At 39.4% G+C, this 16,525-nt stretch overlaps 4 protein-coding genes across 4 annotated transcripts in view; 2 read left to right on the forward strand and 2 right to left on the reverse strand.

Moving 5' to 3' along the window:
* The window catches only part of LOC129742219 (uncharacterized), a 43,802-nt gene that overhangs the window by 9,370 nt on the left and 17,907 nt on the right, over positions 1 to 16,525 (forward strand). Inside the window, exons 2-3 of the mRNA XM_055734091.1 lie at positions 15,178 to 15,437; positions 15,505 to 16,230. Coding sequence (XP_055590066.1) covers positions 15,386 to 15,437; positions 15,505 to 16,230 — 778 coding nt within the window. The 5' untranslated portion in view covers positions 15,178 to 15,385. The remainder of the gene's footprint in view (positions 1 to 15,177; positions 15,438 to 15,504; positions 16,231 to 16,525) is intronic.
* On the reverse strand, positions 3,091 to 3,992 carry LOC129742694 (trypsin-1-like). Its single transcript, XM_055734634.1, has 2 exons — positions 3,917 to 3,992; positions 3,091 to 3,853 (listed from the first exon to the last, which is right to left on the reverse strand). Exons 1-2 carry the CDS (start codon positions 3,966 to 3,968, stop codon positions 3,126 to 3,128), a joined length of 780 nt encoding a protein of 259 aa, XP_055590609.1. The 5' UTR covers positions 3,969 to 3,992; the 3' UTR covers positions 3,091 to 3,125.
* Positions 9,226 to 10,337, forward strand: LOC129742693 (trypsin-1-like). The gene is made up of 2 exons (XM_055734633.1): positions 9,226 to 9,478; positions 9,542 to 10,337. Exons 1-2 carry the CDS (start codon positions 9,427 to 9,429, stop codon positions 10,267 to 10,269), a joined length of 780 nt encoding a protein of 259 aa, XP_055590608.1. The 5' UTR covers positions 9,226 to 9,426; the 3' UTR covers positions 10,270 to 10,337.
* Positions 12,610 to 13,506, reverse strand: LOC129742695 (trypsin-1-like). Its single transcript, XM_055734636.1, has 2 exons — positions 13,432 to 13,506; positions 12,610 to 13,368 (listed from the first exon to the last, which is right to left on the reverse strand). Exons 1-2 carry the CDS (start codon positions 13,481 to 13,483, stop codon positions 12,641 to 12,643), a joined length of 780 nt encoding a protein of 259 aa, XP_055590611.1. The 5' UTR covers positions 13,484 to 13,506; the 3' UTR covers positions 12,610 to 12,640.

Below are 16,525 nucleotides of genomic sequence, written 5' to 3' on the forward strand. Positions count from 1 at the left end.
CTAGCGAACAATGTTCTTCAAACAGGATTTATGTACGTCACTACGATAATAAATATGATAGTATATTTTTATAATTTTCAATTTGGCATAAACAACTTCACAGGCGGGAAAATAGTTTTTCTCAGATATTCAAATCTGCATCAGATTTGGCCGTAGGCATCTCAATGCGGTGTTATTTATTTACATAGTATTCCGTCTCACAACATAACTTGACAAACGTAATTCCTAAAATTCACTAGGTCCATGGCAACCGTTCTCCAATTTCTCGGACACCCCACTTTCGTCAGATCACGCTCCACTAGGTCTAACCACCTCGCTCGTTGCGCCCCCGCTTGTCTTGTTCCTACACGATTCGTAGCGGAAACCTGTTTTACAGGACAGCAGTCCGGCATTCTTGCAACATGTCCCGCCCATCGTATCCGTCTAGCCTTCACCTCCTTCTGGATACTGGGTTCGCCGTAGAGTCGCGCGAGCTCGTGGTTCATCCTTCGCCTCCACACTCCGTTCTCCTGTACGCCGCCAAAGATGGTTCTTAACACTCGTCGCTTGAATACTCCGAGTGTACGCAGGTCCTCCTCGAGCAATATCCATGTCCCGTGCCCGTAGAGAACAACCGGTCTAATGAGTGTCATATACAAGTTACACTTCGTGCGAGGGCTAAGTCTTCTCGACCGCAGTTGCTTGTGGAGTCCATAGTAGGCACGACTTCCGCTGATAATTCTCCTCCGGATCTCACGGCTGGTGTCATTGTCTGCGGTCATCAGTGAGCCGAGATAGACAAAGTCTTCGACTACCTCCAGCTCGTCGCCGTCGATCGTGACCTTGTTATTACTGGACAAGCGGGTTCGGTCGGCCTCGGATCCGCAGGCCAGCATGTACTTCGTCTTGGACGTATTAATCATCAACCCAATCCTTCCTGCTTCGCGTTTCAGTTTGCGGTAGAAATCTTCCACCGCCGCAGATGATCTGCCGACTATATCAATGTCATCGGCAAAGCAGATAAGTTGACTGGATCTGTTGAAAATCGTTCCCCGCATTTCGCCCACCGCTCGTCGAATAACACCTTCTAGCGCCTCGTTGAACATCATGCAGGATAGACCATCACCTTGTCGAAGCCCCCTGTGCGATTCGAATGAACTCGACAATTCACCCGAAATCCGCACACAGCTCTGCGTTCCATCCATCGTCACAGTGGTCCAAACGGGCTAAAAGTGGAACTTTTTTCGTAGCGCCTCTGTCTTTTATCTTATCTCTTAAGTGTCTTCAGAACATTTGCTTCTTCAAACATGCTTCATAACTTGAAAGCATCAAAAGTTCGTCAAAGTCCACTATAAAAAACTGAAAATTCTAACTTTTTTGTTTCAATAGATAGAGCTTTACTTTATACTAGAAAGTTGTAGAATACGTGAAAATATGAAACTTTGTTAAATCCATTAAAACTCTATCTATTTTCAGAGCAGAGTTATAAAGGTTTTCGTTTGAAAGTTATTTAAAAGTGAGTTTTTTAAACTTATCTATAGTTAAGTGAGAATTTACATGAATAAGATGTTCTGAACATTTGTTGGTGCACTCAAATCACACGTTTTGCACAAGATTTCAACATTCTACAACGTTTCTTAGCCAACTTATTGTAACTTCAAGTTTTATTTTTACTCAACTTCACGAGCGTTTATTGCAAAAACGTGCAAGTGAATTTTTAAAACTAATCAACCACATTGAAGCTTGAACTAAGTGCAACAAATTGGTGTTGTTTTCAATTGTCTCCACACGCTTATATTTGAACACAACAAGTATATATTTGATGTGTTTTACGTGTTTCCATACAAAAATTATTTTCAACTGCCTTCTGCCTTCGTTTTGCGAAGCATCGGCGTAGCCGGAAATCAATTTTTGCATTTTTGTTTGTATGGAAACACGTAAGCTCTATCTATTGAAACAAAAAAGTTAGAATTTTAAGTTTTTTTATAGTGGACTTTGACGAACTTTTGACGCTTTCAAGTTATGAAGCATGTTCGAAGAAGCAAATGTTCTGAAGACACTTAAGAGATAAGATAAAAGATAGAGGCGTTACGAAAAAAGTTCCACTTTTAGCCTTTTTGGACCACAGTGCGTCGCCTTGATCAGTCTGATCAGCTTTCCGGAAAAGCTGTTCTCGTCCAAGATTTTCGATAGCTCGTTACGATCGATCGTGTCGTATACGGCTCTGAAGTCGATGAATAGATGGTGCGTAGGGACTTGGTGTTCACGGCATTTTTGGAGGATTTGCCGTAATGTGAATATCTGGTCCGTCGTAGACCGTCCCTCCATGAAGCCGGCCTTATGACTTCCCACGAATCTGTTTGCTTGTGGCGTTAGGCGGCGGAGTAGGATTCGGGACAACACTTTGTAGGCGGCATTGAGGACAGTGATCGCTCGGTAGTTCTCACAGTCCAATTTGTCGCCCTTCTTGTAGATGGGGCATATTACGCCCTCCTTCCACTCAATGCGGTGTTATTTTACATTAATTATACAGAAAGAATCTATTGTCTGATGTACGAGAGACCTAAATTTATTTGGTTGAATTTTCAACTACTTCAAGTAATTCATCCCTTATAAAACGTGCTGTTAAAATCTTCCATACTTCAGAACCATTTACACGCTTAAATATCCATTTTTATGAAAGAAGGATCGTTTAAAAGACTTGTAATTTCTGTAATATTTCATTTCTACAAAGGCGAAATCTTCATGTTTACCAAAAGCATTTTTAATGAAGAAATTTTTCATTCAAATGAATTTTCTCGAAGTTATGATTGTTGCACAAAATTTCAAAGAAGATAAATATCATTTCAGGTCATTAAACCTGCAGCTTCAATTTTTTGGTGATTTAAGGTCCAAATTTTTTCATTGTACATTGCGTGGCCATGATTCTCCAAAAATATGCTCATATGCCGCCGGTCATAGTTTTGTCTTGCTCTTTCACGTGGAAAAGGAATTTTAAGATATTTTGCATGCCACTGACCTTACTTCTTTTTGGAACCGCACAAATCATAAAAAAAAAAAAAAATTAAAAACCAATATTGTATCAAAAATATTTATTTTGAAAACGTTCATCACAAATTATTGTTCATCCTAACACTGATTACAAGTTATGCCAAAGCATTTGTAGTTTCGTTGATCCAGTCGAGCACGGATGCTACATTCGAGTACACTCCAGGATATCCTGCTTCGGCACATCCTCGACCCCAAGACACAACTCCGACCAGCTGACCATCAATGGCCAAAGGACCTCCGCTATCACCCTGACACGAGTCCTTGCCACCATGCTCCAGGAATCCAGCACAGATCATCGACTCATGAATACGTCCATCGTAAGCTTTGATACAGTCCTCGCGAGTGACGATCGGAACATTGGCCGCTCGCAGCTTGGCATTCGATTCCGATGGAGAATGAGTGGCTCCCCATCCGGATACCAGGGCGATACTTCCGGCTTCTGGTTCATCAACAGTCAGCTTAATGGTTTGAATCGAGTTGTCGAATTGAAGCGTTTCCTCAAGTTCCAACAGGCAGAAATCGTTGACTATCGACACACCATCGTACTCGGGATGCGAAACAATGTTTGCAACTTTCTTCACTTGACCTCCAGCATCATGTTTGGTAGATCCAATTCGAACGGAGAAGCTCTTGGCACTTCCATATTCCGTGCAATGGGCTGCTGTGAGAATCCATTTGCTAGAGATGATCGATCCTCCACAAATGTGATTTCCGTCACGTTGAAGCGACACCTGATAGGGAGCCTCATCGATCTCAATCGGATAACCTCCAACGATCATCCGGGGATCAAAACGAGGAATGTGTTTTGGAATGGTGACTCCAGCTAGAAACATTTAGAAGTTTATGTTAGACTAGAATCCGTTATTAAAATTTTAACGAAACCTACCATTTGCCAGGGCTAGCAAAGCACAAACGTTAATGATGAAGAATTTCGCCATTTCTAAGCTGTTTGAGTTGAGAAAGTTCTTCGATTAACTGAATGGTTTGCTCAGCAGTGGAAAGCGTTTTTATATGAGCTACACATTTGATGGTACTTGAAAAAGGCATTCACGAAATCGTCATCATTTGTAAGATAAGTCCGTGTTCAAGTGGGAATTTCACTTTCGTAGTGGATATTGAGACTGGAATGTATTTTTTCGTAAATTCATAAACTGATTGGGTCTGGTGACACTTGATTTTGGGAAATATCCCTCCTAAATGATTAATCGCTGCTATTTTTAAAGAGGGGAACTAAGCTTAAATTAAAAAACATTTAAAAGATGGAGGAAAAACATTCCCTTACATATTATGATAAGTAAGGATAGATTCGTTGTAAAGATAAGATTCGTTGATAATTGCAACGATCAACCCAACTTCCACTTGATTGGACGAATGCTTTCATGCGTGCCTGAAAAGGATGAATTTGTAGACATGTAGAGAGGATTTGGGAAACTTTATCTCATTTTCCGTTTCACCATATCTTTTGGGATAAATTAAGAAGCTTGCCCTTCGTTAAGGGACTCTTGGTCATTTATTCAAGGAGACTTTTATCTGTATTTAGGAGATAAAACGTCTATTGACTTTTTTCGGCAATATTTATTTTCAGTTTGTAATTCTGAGAAAAAGAGGATTCAAAAAGCTTAATTACAACTCTACAGTTGTGTCTTTTCCACCAGGTAATGATTGGATAAATATCAGTTATTGGTTAGATATCATGCCAAGCAATGATCGCGATCCATTTATACAAAAAATGTGTCTTCTCGAACTCAAAGCATCAGTTGAAACCTTTAAACAATTAAGAAAACTTTTTCCAAAATAAAATCTACCATTGTTAATTTCTTTTCAAAATTTTAACCCTCATCCGCATAAGATTTCATTACCCTAATCAGCACTAGGAGTGTCAATTTGACACCACAAGCTCAAATCGTTATAACTTTTGGCGTGTTAAACCGATTTAAACAAACTATACATCAAAATAAACCTTGTAATGTCAGTAAAACATGTTTAGAACATTATATACAGCTAAAGTTCACAGTAAACGAAAATTACCGAGATCGGTAATTATTTTACCGAAATCCTAACATGTGTAAATCGTTAAACTGTTCGGTAATTTTTTCGGTAAAAAATAAACGAACATCGGTAAATCGATTCTTCATTAACCGATGTTCGTTTGTTTTTTACCGAAAAAATTACCGAACAGTTTAACGATTTACACATGTTAGGATTTCGGTAAAAAAATTACCGAACTCGGTAATTTTCGTTTACTGTGTTACAAGTTTTCTCGTTATTCAGTATGAAAGAAAAAAAAATCCGAAAAAACATGCCTCACTTTTTTTTTTTTTTTTTTTTTTTTTTTTTTTTTTCCTGGGATTTTAACGCCTGGACGTTATTCATCCCCTAACATGCCTCACGAAAACTGCTGTAGTTCATATACTCGCTAAATTTGAAATACTCAGAGCCCGGCTACCTTTTACTCAGACGTCGCCACATGTATGAAGCAGCCGACGGCTGATCTTAATTAACTCAAATATCAGCGGAAAATTTACTCAGACGTCAGAAAATTCGGCACTCAGAGAACTCGAGTGCTGGAAGGCGACAACTGAGTAAATGATGATCAGTTTGTGCGAGGCGGTCGGACTTGGTTGTTTTCGTGCAGCAGAAACTAAAAAATGTACATTGTGAATATTCATTCTAAAGGTAATTTCTAGCTATTAATCCGATATTATTTTTATTACAGGGTTTGGTGACGAAGGTGGTCCAAATACAATTGGCATAACGGCATAATATTACGGCATAATGGGTCCCGGGAGACGAAACCCGACGGGCGAAAAAAAAATAGTTTTTTTTTTAAATAAAATATGTATGCACAACATTTGGACTTTTGTTATTCAGCAAATCAACAAATCCATCATTTGTCTAAAAAATAATATAGGTTTTAACTATTCTAGCATGGAAAAAGCGGCCAAAAACCGCTTCAGAATTATTCGCGCATTCTGAGTAACCATGGCTCAGTTGTCGCGAAAAAGGCTGTTAGTCAGTTCTGAGTAAAAGCCGTTTAGTCAGAACTGAGTAGGTGCGGTTTTGGCGACAACTGAGTAGCCGTCACTCTGAACTGAGTAGCTGAAAGTTAGCGAGTAATACATGTCCAAAAAAATATCTGCCTTATGCATATGAAAGCTGAAGTTAATGCCTACATCATGAATCCAAGAAATATTTTTTAAAAATTTTTTTTTAATGAAATGGTTACAAAAAGTTCAAAAAAGTGGTCTAAAAACCTACTTTTTATTCGATTGCTAGTAAATACTGTTTGAGCGATGGTAGAGTTTTAGAAAAAATATGACAACAAACTTAATTGAAATTCTAACATTTTGCTGTCTTTAGATTTTTGATGCAACAAAATTGAAATTACTGGAATTTTTCAAAGTTCACTACTTTGCGCAATTTTTTTACAAATTGAAATTTCATCTCTTTTTGTGGTCCACCGTCAGGTTGTACCCGGATTTTCAGTGCTTTCACTTTGTTTTGACCAATCAAAAGTATATTCATTGGAAAGCAAATTTAATCTACATGCTAGTGAGGTGCAACAATTCACGCTGTGAGATTTCACAAAAATATGAAAATTATAAACGTAAAATCATTCCTGAATTTCTAGAACCACAAGCAGCGCGTCCAGCAAAACGTGTTTGTTTGCTCTCCGAGTAGGTAGGGTGGGTGGTGATTTGGGCAGAGAGCGAAGCCGAGTGACGAAATAATGATGCGTGTCGTACGTTTCTTGGTTGGAAATTTTCTATTGATAGTAGTTCACGTTTGCTTGTCACGACACGCATCATTATTTCGTCTGTCGGCTTTGCTCTCTGCCTAAATCACCACCCACCGTACCTACTCGGAGAGCAAACAAACACGTTTTGCTGGACGTGCTGCTTGTAGTTCTAGAAATTCAGGAATGATGTTACGTTTATAATTTTCATATTTTTGCGAAATCTCACAGCGTGAATTGTTGCACCTCACTAGCATGTAGATTAAATTTGCTTTCCAATGAATATACTTTTGATTGGTCAAAACAAAGTGAAAGCACTGAAAATCCGGGTACAACCTGACGGTGGACCACAAAAAGAGATGAAATTTCAATTTGTAAAAAAATTGCGCAAAGTAGTGAACTTTGAAAAATTCCAGTAGGATTTCAATTTTGTTGCATCAAAAATCTAAAGACAGCAAAATGTTAGAATTTCAATAAAGTTTGTAGATTTTACTTTTGTGGTGTCAAAATGACACCCAAAGTCGGAAAAGGGAGTTTTTTGTCCAGGCTTCCAGGGTTCGTCCATAAAAAAAGTAAAGATGCAATATTGAAGAACTTTTGAATTCATTTAGGGTCCCTGAAGAAATTTTTGTATTTTGAAGCTTCTGAAAAAAGTTACAAGCCTTCAAACTTGCAATGGTGTCAAAATGACACCCTAATGCGGATGAGGGTTAAGACTTCTTCCGTAAATCAGCGAAGGATAAACCATAATCTGGCTAATGATTTAGATTTTTTTTTTATTTTTTATCATAATTTTGAAGGTGCAGCGTTATATTTTATTCTTCGTTCATCTACATTTTTCTTGCAAGCTATTTCAGTCATTTTTGTTTACAATTCATATAAAACTGTCATTGAAAAAATTTTCTACTGGCTTTCTACTCAGAATGCATTTTTATCCTACTGTTTCCGTTTTAATTATTGTCAGGGCCACCCTCGAAGATTAATGTGATCTCTTAATTTGAAAGTTTTTATAAAGACACTAGAACTAAATACATGTTGATAACCGGCTATTGAAAATCATATGCGCTGCAAGTTTTTCTATTACTATCGGTCGATTTATGTTCACTTCGTTTTTTCTTGAAGCTTGAATTTTGAGGAACATGAGCCAGAATTTTTTATGTTCTTAAATTTAGTATCTGAGTACGACGAAATTATAATTTCAAGTCACGTCCAAACCGCAATAATTAGTTTTTTGTATGTGTAATCTTCCATTGAATTCTAAGACTTTGCGAGCGGCTTTGGCGTAGTGGTTAGAGCTCAAGTCTTCTACGCCAAGGTTCATGAGATCGAATCCCGGTCATGGCATACATAGTACACTTTCTGTGGTCTAGTGGTTTTAGCATTTGTAAGATGCTAGCCATCATAACTTCGAAAGATGTACGCTTAGAGTTAAGGAAAAGAAGATCTCTTCAAAGAAACATGAAGTTTCACTGAGATCCTATGTGTGTGTGCTCGTTTTTTTTAAAAAGTCTCCAGAAAAACTATATTCGAATGAAATCGATGAAGAAAAACAGATTTCTCATGCTCCTTTCGAAAAAATAAAAAAAAACCCGATCCGGAAAGCCTTCTCAAAGCCTGAAGCGCGTAAATCTTAACAAGTTATGTTTCCTATCCTTATAAGCCCCCAAACCCTCTCTCTCCCCCCAATAGACTGGCATCCAAATCCTAATTAAAGCTTTATCATTCTATTTTTAGCGCCTCTGAAAACGAAAACTCTACAACTCGCTAACTTTCAGCTACTCAGTTCAGAGTGACGGTTACTCAGTTGTCGCCAAAACCGCACTTACTCAGTTCTGACTAAACGGCCTTTACTCAGAACTGACTAACAGCCCTTTTTGCGACATCTGAGTTGGGGTTACTCAGAATGCACGAATCCTTCCGGAGCGAATTTTGGCCGTTTCTTTTACATAGGAATAGTCTAACCCAGTGAAATTAATGATAAAGAAGATTAAAATAATAAAAACAGTAACATTTTTTGGAATATACTATTATATTTTCCAGAAATCTTTAACTAAATTTTCACAGTTGTTGCTTTTTTCATTGTGATTTGCCTCGCTGCTGCTGGTGCACATCCGAGAATGATTCCTATACCGACAGATGAGGGTATTTTCCTTTATGATGCCCTACAATAAAATCAAAATTATCAGATTGTTCATAAATTGTTATTATATGTTGATATTTACCATTAGAAATTGAGTTTTCCGATGTTTATTGCAGACTAAAACGACAAGTGATGGAAGGCCTTGAAGAAACTGATCAACATTTACTCAGTTGTCGCCTTCAAGCACTCGAATTTGCTGAGTGCCAATTTTCGTGTCGTCTGAGTAGCCGCTACTCGGAAAACTGAGTCGTTTTAGATCGAGCGACCGCTGCCTCATACAAAAGGCGATGTCTGAGTAAAATGAAGCCGGGCTCTGAGTATTTCAAATTTAGCGAGAACGATAGTAAAATTTCCCACTTGAACGCGAAATTATTCCACAAGTGATGACGATTTCCTGGGAGATTCATAAATGCAACTTTCAAGTACCAAAAACCCGATAGCAGATAGCACATAAGTATAAAAATCCTTTTCTCTGTTGAGCAAACCATTCAGTCATTCGAGCAGCTTTCTCAACTCAAACATGGCGAAATTCATCATCCTCAACGTTTGTGCTTTGCTAGCCCTGGCAAGTGGTAAGTTTCGATAAAATTTTAACAAAGGATTCTAGTCTAACATAAACTTCTAAATGTTTCTAGCTGGAGTCACTGTTCCAAAACACCTTTCTCGTTTTGATCCCCGAATGATCGTTGGAGGCTACCCGATTGAGATCGATGAGGCTCCCTACCAGGTGTCGCTTCAACGTGACGGAAATCACATTTGTGGAGGATCGATCATCTCTAGCAAATGGATTCTGACAGCTGCCCATTGCACGGAATATGGAAGTGCCAAGAGCTTCTCCGTTCGAATTGGATCTACCAAACATGCCGCTGGAGGTCAAGTGAAGAAAGTTGCAAACATTGTTTCGCATCCTGAGTACGATGGTGTATCGATAGTCAACGATTTCTGCCTGTTGGAACTTGAGGAAACTCTTCAATTCGACAACTCGATTCAAACCATTAAGCTGACTGTTGATGAGCCAGAAGCCGGAAGTATCGCCCTGGTATCCGGATGGGGAGCCACTCATTCTCCATCGGAATCGAATGCCAAGCTGCGAGCGGCCAATGTTCCGATCGTCACTCGCGAGGACTGTAACAAAGCTTACGATGGACGTATTCATGAGTCGATGATCTGTGCTGGATTCCTGGAGCAGGGTGGCAAGGACTCGTGTCAGGGTGATAGCGGAGGTCCTTTGGCCATTGATGGTCAGCTGGTCGGAGTTGTGTCTTGGGGTCGAGGATGTGCCGAAGCAGGATATCCTGGAGTGTACTCGAATGTAGCATCCGTGCTCGACTGGATCAACGAAACTACAAATGCTTTGGAATAACTTGTCTGTGTTAAGATGAACAGTAATATGTGATGAACGTTTTTAAAATAAATATTTTTGATACAAAATTCTCCTTTTTTATACTTATTTTTGTATTTTATGCGGTTCCAAAAAGAAATAAGCTAAGGGGGCAGGCAAAATATTTTAATATTGTTGTGTACGGAGTTGTGTACGATGAAATTATTTCAAAAATCTGGCTAACGAACATTTAGGCAAAATTCCTCAAAAAGGATTTATGTACGTCACTACGATAATAAATATGATAGTATATTTTTATTATTTTCAATTTGGCATAAACAACTTCACAGATGGGAAAAAAGTTTTTCTCAGGTATTCAAATATGCATCAGATTTGGCCGTAGGCATCTCAATGCGGTGTTATTTATTTATTTACATAGTATTCCGTCTCACAACATAGCTTGACAAACGTAATTCCTAAAATTCAGTAGGTACATGGCAACCGTTCTCCAATTTCTCGGGCATTCCAAAGATCACGCTCCACTTGGTCTTACGACGTTGCCCGTTGCGCCCCCGCTCGTCTTGTTCTTTCCGGATTCGTAGCGAACACCTGTTCTGCAGGACAGTCGTCCGGCATTCTCGCAACATGTTCCGCCCAGCGTATCCGTCCAGCCTTCACCACCTTCTGGATACTGGGTTCGCCGTAGAGTCGCGCGAGCTCGTGGTTCATCCTTCGCCTCCACACTCCGTTTTCCTGTACGGTGCCAAGGATGGTTCCTAACACTCGTCGCTTGGATACTCCGAGTGTACGCAGGTCCTCCTCGAGCAATATCCATGTCTCGTGCCCGTAGAGATCAACCGGTCTAATGAGCGTCATATACAGATTACACTTCGTGCGAGGGCTAAGTCTTCTCGACCGCAGTTGCTTGTGGAGTCCATAGTAAGCACGACTTCCGCTGATAATTTGCCGCTGGATCACACGGCTGGTGTCATTGTCTGCGGTCACCAGTGAGCTGAGATAGACAAAGTCTTCGACAATCTCCAGCTCGTCGCCGTCGATCGTGACCTTGTTATTACTGGACAAGCGGGTTCGGTCGGACTCGGATCCGCAGGCCAGCATGTCCTTCGTCTTGGACGTATTAATCATCAACCCAATCTTTCCTGCTTCGCGTTTCAGTTTGCGGTAGAACTCTTCCACTGCCGCAGATGATCTATCGACTATATCAATGTCATCGGCAAAGCAGATAAGTTGAATGGATCTGTTGAAAATCGTGCCCCGCTTTTCGCCCACCGCTCGTCGAAAAACACCTTCTAACGCCACGTTGAACATCATGCAGGATAGACCTCTGTGCGATTCGAATGAACTCGACAATTCACCCGAAATCCGCACACAGCACTGCGTTCCATCCATCGTCGCCTTGATCAGTCTGATCAGCTTTCCGGAAATGCCGTTCTCGTCCAAGATTTTCGATAGCTCGTTACGATCGATCGTGTCGTATGCGGCTTTGAAGTCGATGAAAAGATGGTGCGTAGGGACTTGGTGTTCACGGCATTTTTGGAGGATTTGCCGTAATGTGAATATCTGGTCCGTCGTAGACCGTCCCGGCTTGATGACTTCCCACGAATCTGTTTGCTTGTGGCGTTAGGCGACGGAGTAGGATTCGGGACAACACTTTGTAGGCGGCATTGAGGACAGTGATCGCTCGGTAGTTCTCACAGTCCAATTTGTCGCCCTTTGTTCCCATTCGAATGAACAATTATGGAGCAAACAGTGCCCTCATCGATGCAATGAAATCATTCAACCGTTTTTCTGAGCATTTTGACTTCGACGTTTCGAGGGATGTTTTCCGAAGGAAAGTTATAAGTGCGTTGAGGACCCCGCAGTTAGACCTAGGTGTTTTGTTTTAATTTAATTTTAATCAGAATTAATTTTTAGATCAGAATAAATAAATAAATAAATAAATAAATAAATAAATAAATAAATAAATAAATAAATTCATTAAATAAATAAATCACATCAGAATGTTTACCAAAAGTATTTTTACTGAAGAAATTTTTCACTCTGATAAATTTTCTCGAAGTTATGATTGTTGCACAAAATTTCAAAGAAGATAAATATCATTCTAGGTCATTAAACCTGCAGCTTCAATTTTTTGGTGATTTGAGGTCCAAATTTTTTCACTGTACACTGTGTGGCCATGATTCTCCAAAAATATGCTCGTATCCTGGTCATAGTTTTGTCTTGCTCTTTCACATGGAAAAGGAATTTTAAGATATTTTCCTGCCCCCTAAGCTTACTTCTTTTTGGAACCGCACAAATCATAAAAAAAAATTAAAAACCAATATTGTATCAAAAATATTTATTTTAAAAACATTCATCACATATTACTGTTCATCTTAAAACAGACTACAGGTTATTCCAAAGCATTTGTAGTTTCGTTGATCCAGTCGAGCACGGATGCTACATTCGAGTACACTCCAGGATATCCTGCTTCGGCACATCCTCGACCCCAAGACACAACTCCGACCAGCTGACCATCAATGGCCAAAGGACCTCCGCTATCACCCTGACACGAGTCCTTGCCACCCTGCTCCAGGAATCCAGCACAGATCATCGACTCATGAATACGTCCATCGTAAGCTTTGTTACAGTCCTCGCGAGTGACGATCGGAACATTGGCCGCTCGCAGCTTGGCATTCGATTCCGATGGAGAATGAGTGGCTCCCCATCCGGATACCAGGGCGATACTTCCGGCTTCTGGCTCATCAACAGTCAGCTTAATGGTTTGAATCGAGTTGTCGAATTGAAGAGTTTCCTCAAGTTCCAACAGGCAGAAATCGTTGACTATCGATACACCATCGTACTCGGGATGAGAAACAATGTTTGCAACTTTCTTCACTTGACCTCCAGCGGCATGTTTGGTAGATCCAATTCGAACGGAGAAGCTCTTGGCACTTCCATATTCCGTGCAATGGGCAGCTGTGAGAATCCATTTGCTAGAGATGATCGATCCTCCACAAATGTGATTTCCGTCACGTTGAAGCGACACCTGATAGGGAGCCTCATCGATCTGAATTGGGTAACCTCCAACGATCATCCGGGGATCAAAACGAGGAAGGTGTTTTGGAACAGTGACTCCAGCTGAAAACATTCAAAAGTTTATGTTAGACTAGATGCCGTTTTTAAAATTTTAACAAAACCTACCATTTGCCAGGGCTAGCAAAGCACAAACGTTGAGGATGAAGAATTTCGCCATTTCTAAGATGTTTGAGTTAAGAAAGCTCTTCGATTGACTGAATGGTTTGCTCAACATTGGAAGGCGTTTTTATATGAGCTACACATTTGATAGTACTTGAAAATGGCATTCACGAAATCGTCATCATTTGTAAGATAAGTCCGTGGTCAAGTGGGAATTTCACTTTTGTTGTGGATATTGAGACTGGAATGTATTTTTTCGTAGATTCATAAACTGATTGGGTCTGGTGACACTTGATTTTGGGAAATATCCCTCCTAAATGATAAATATCCCTGTGGAGTGTTAATAAACCGTTCAGTTCTATTTTTAAAGAGGGGAACTAAGCTTGAATTTGAAGACATTCCAAAGATGGAGGAAAAACGTTCTCTTACAGATTGTGATAAGTAGGTTCGTTGATTATTGCAACGATCAACTCAACTTTCACTGGACTTTCAACTGGACGAATGCTTTCATTCGAACTTGAAAAGGATGAATTTTCAAGAAATGCATTATTGTAATATACTTCTCGAATATTGAATTGAATTTTTTTTTCAAATATTTATCTACTGTCCCTAATCATCCCATCCGTTAAAGACTGGCATGTAGGGGAGGATGGGAAAACTTGATCCCATTTTTCGTTTTTATCATATCTTTTAAGAGAAATTTAGCAGCTTGCCTTCTTTTACAATTTTCGACAGCATGTATTTCCAAATATCGATGCTTCAATAATTAAGACAACACTTGATCGCGTATATGAAATTAGATGCATTTTTGTGGAGCTAAAGACATCAGTTGAAACCTTAAAACAATTAAAAAAAACTTACTCCAAAATAAAATGTAAAATTCATCATTGCTTAAGAAACACCCCCCAAGTAACCAAAAGACACATAACAATTTCTTAGTAAAGGGTATCCGAATATATTGAATACATGTTATTTTTCCATGTATGTCAGTTTTGTCACTTTTGATTTTTTTCGTTTTTTTTTCATTTTTTATCATAATTTTGAAGGTGCTGCGTTATATTTTATTCTTCGTTAATTTACATTTTTCTTGTAAGGTATTTAAGTCATTTTTGTTTTAAACTGATATAAATATGATATTGAAAAATTTTCACAGGTCATTGCGTGATCGAGTTTTCTACTTAGAACGCATTTTTATTTTACTGTTTCCGTTTAAATTATTGTCAGGACCACCCTCGAAAATTAATGTGATCTCTTAATTTGAAAGTTTTTATAAAGACAGTAGAGCTGAATACATGTTGGTAACCGGTTATTGAAAATCATATGCGCTGCAAGTTCTTCTATTATTATCGGCCGATTTATGTTCACTTCGTTTTTTCTTAAAGCTTGAATTTTCACGAACATGAGCCAGAATTTTTAAGTTCTTAAATTTAGTATCTGAGAACGAGGAAATTGGAATTTCAAGTCACAGCCAAACCGTTATAATTTGTTTTTTTTTTGTATGTGTAATCTTTCATTGAATTCTAAGCCTCCAGAAAAACTCTATTCGAATGAAGAAAAACAGATTTTTCATGTTCCTCTCGAAAAAATCTCAAAAAAATCCCGATCCGAAAAGCCTTCTGGCCTGAAATCACTTTAAGCCAGAAGCGCGTAAATCTTAACAAGTTATTTTTCCTATCCTTATAAGCCCCCCTCTCTCCACCCCAATAGACTGGCATCCAAATCCTAATAAAAGCTTCATTATTCTATTTTTAGCGCCTCTCAAAACGAAAACTCTACAACGATAGTAAAATTTCCTACTTGGACGCGAAATAGATCCACAAGTGATGACGATTTCCTGGGAGATTCATAAATGCAACCTTTCAAGTACCAAAAACGAATAGCAGATAGCACATAAGTATAAAAATCCTTTCCACTGTTGAGCAAACCATTCAGTCAATCGAGTAGCTTTCTCAACTCAAACATGGCAAAACTCATCATCCTCAACGTTTTAGCTTTGCTAGCCCTGGCAAATGGTAGGTTTCGTTAAAATTTCAACAACAGATTCTAGTCTAACATGAACTTCTGAATGTTTCTATATAGCTGGAGTTACTGTTCCAAAACGCCTTTCTCGTTTTGATCCCCGGATGATCGTTGGAGGTTACCCGATTGAGATCGATGAGGCTCCCTATCAGGTGTCGCTTCAACGTGACGGAAATCACATTTGTGGAGGATCGATCATCTCTAGCAAATGGATTCTGACAGCTGCCCATTGCACGGAATATGGAAGTGCCAAGAGCTTCTCCGTTCGAATTGGATCTACCAAACATGCTGCTGGAGGTCAAGTGAAGAAAGTTGCAAACATTGTTTCGCATCCCGAGTACGATGGTGTGTCGATAGTCAACGATTTCTGCCTGTTGGAACTTGAGGAAACGCTTCAGTTTGACAACTCGATTCAAACCATTAAGCTGACTGTTGATGAACCAGAAGCCGGAAGTATCGCCCTGGTATCCGGATGGGGAGCCACTCATTCTCCATCGGAATCGAATGCCAAGCTGCGAGCGGCCAATGTTCCGATCGTCACTCGCGAGGACTGTAACAAAGCTTACGATGGACGTATTCATGAGTCGATGATCTGTGCTGGATTCCTGGAGCAAGGTGGCAAGGACTCGTGTCAGGGTGATAGCGGAGGTCCTTTGGCCATTGATGGTCAGCTGGTCGGAGTTGTGTCTTGGGGTCGAGGATGTGCCGAAGCAGGATATCCTGGAGTGTACTCGAATGTAGCATCCGTGCTCGACTGGATCAACGAAACTACAAATGCTTTGGAATAACCTGCATGTAGTCTGTTTTAAGATGAACAATTATATGTGATGAGCGTTTTTAAAATAAATATTTTTGATACAATATTGGTTTTTAATTTTTTTATGTTTCGCGCGGTTCCAAAAAGAAATAAGCTCAAGTGGCATGCAAAATATCTTAATTTGGTGTTACAGATCGTCCCCTTCGAAGGATTATTATTTTTATAGGGGAGTAGGGTAGTTTTGATCGCTTTTTTACTTGCTTCATAATTTCTTTATAAAATAAGATAGAATGACCAATGACCAATAGTATGTTTTTTACGTTT

This window comes from Uranotaenia lowii, chromosome 2 (genome assembly GCF_029784155.1).
Source record: "Uranotaenia lowii strain MFRU-FL chromosome 2, ASM2978415v1, whole genome shotgun sequence".
Taxonomy (NCBI): Eukaryota; Metazoa; Arthropoda; class Insecta; order Diptera; family Culicidae; genus Uranotaenia; species Uranotaenia lowii.

Excerpts from the sequence above, each read along its gene's own strand:
- LOC129742694 (XM_055734634.1), bottom strand. The coding sequence starts at position 3,968 with ATGGCGAAATTCTTCATCATTAACGTTTGTGCTTTGCTAGCCCTGGCA. Across the intron at positions 3,854-3,916 it reads TTTGCTAGCCCTGGCAAATG|CTGGAGTCACCATTCCAAAA; the intron begins GTAGGTTTCGTT and ends AAATGTTTCTAG.
- LOC129742693 (XM_055734633.1), top strand. The coding sequence starts at position 9,427 with ATGGCGAAATTCATCATCCTCAACGTTTGTGCTTTGCTAGCCCTGGCA. Across the intron at positions 9,479-9,541 it reads TTTGCTAGCCCTGGCAAGTG|CTGGAGTCACTGTTCCAAAA; the intron begins GTAAGTTTCGAT and ends AAATGTTTCTAG.
- LOC129742695 (XM_055734636.1), bottom strand. The coding sequence starts at position 13,483 with ATGGCGAAATTCTTCATCCTCAACGTTTGTGCTTTGCTAGCCCTGGCA. Across the intron at positions 13,369-13,431 it reads TTTGCTAGCCCTGGCAAATG|CTGGAGTCACTGTTCCAAAA; the intron begins GTAGGTTTTGTT and ends GAATGTTTTCAG.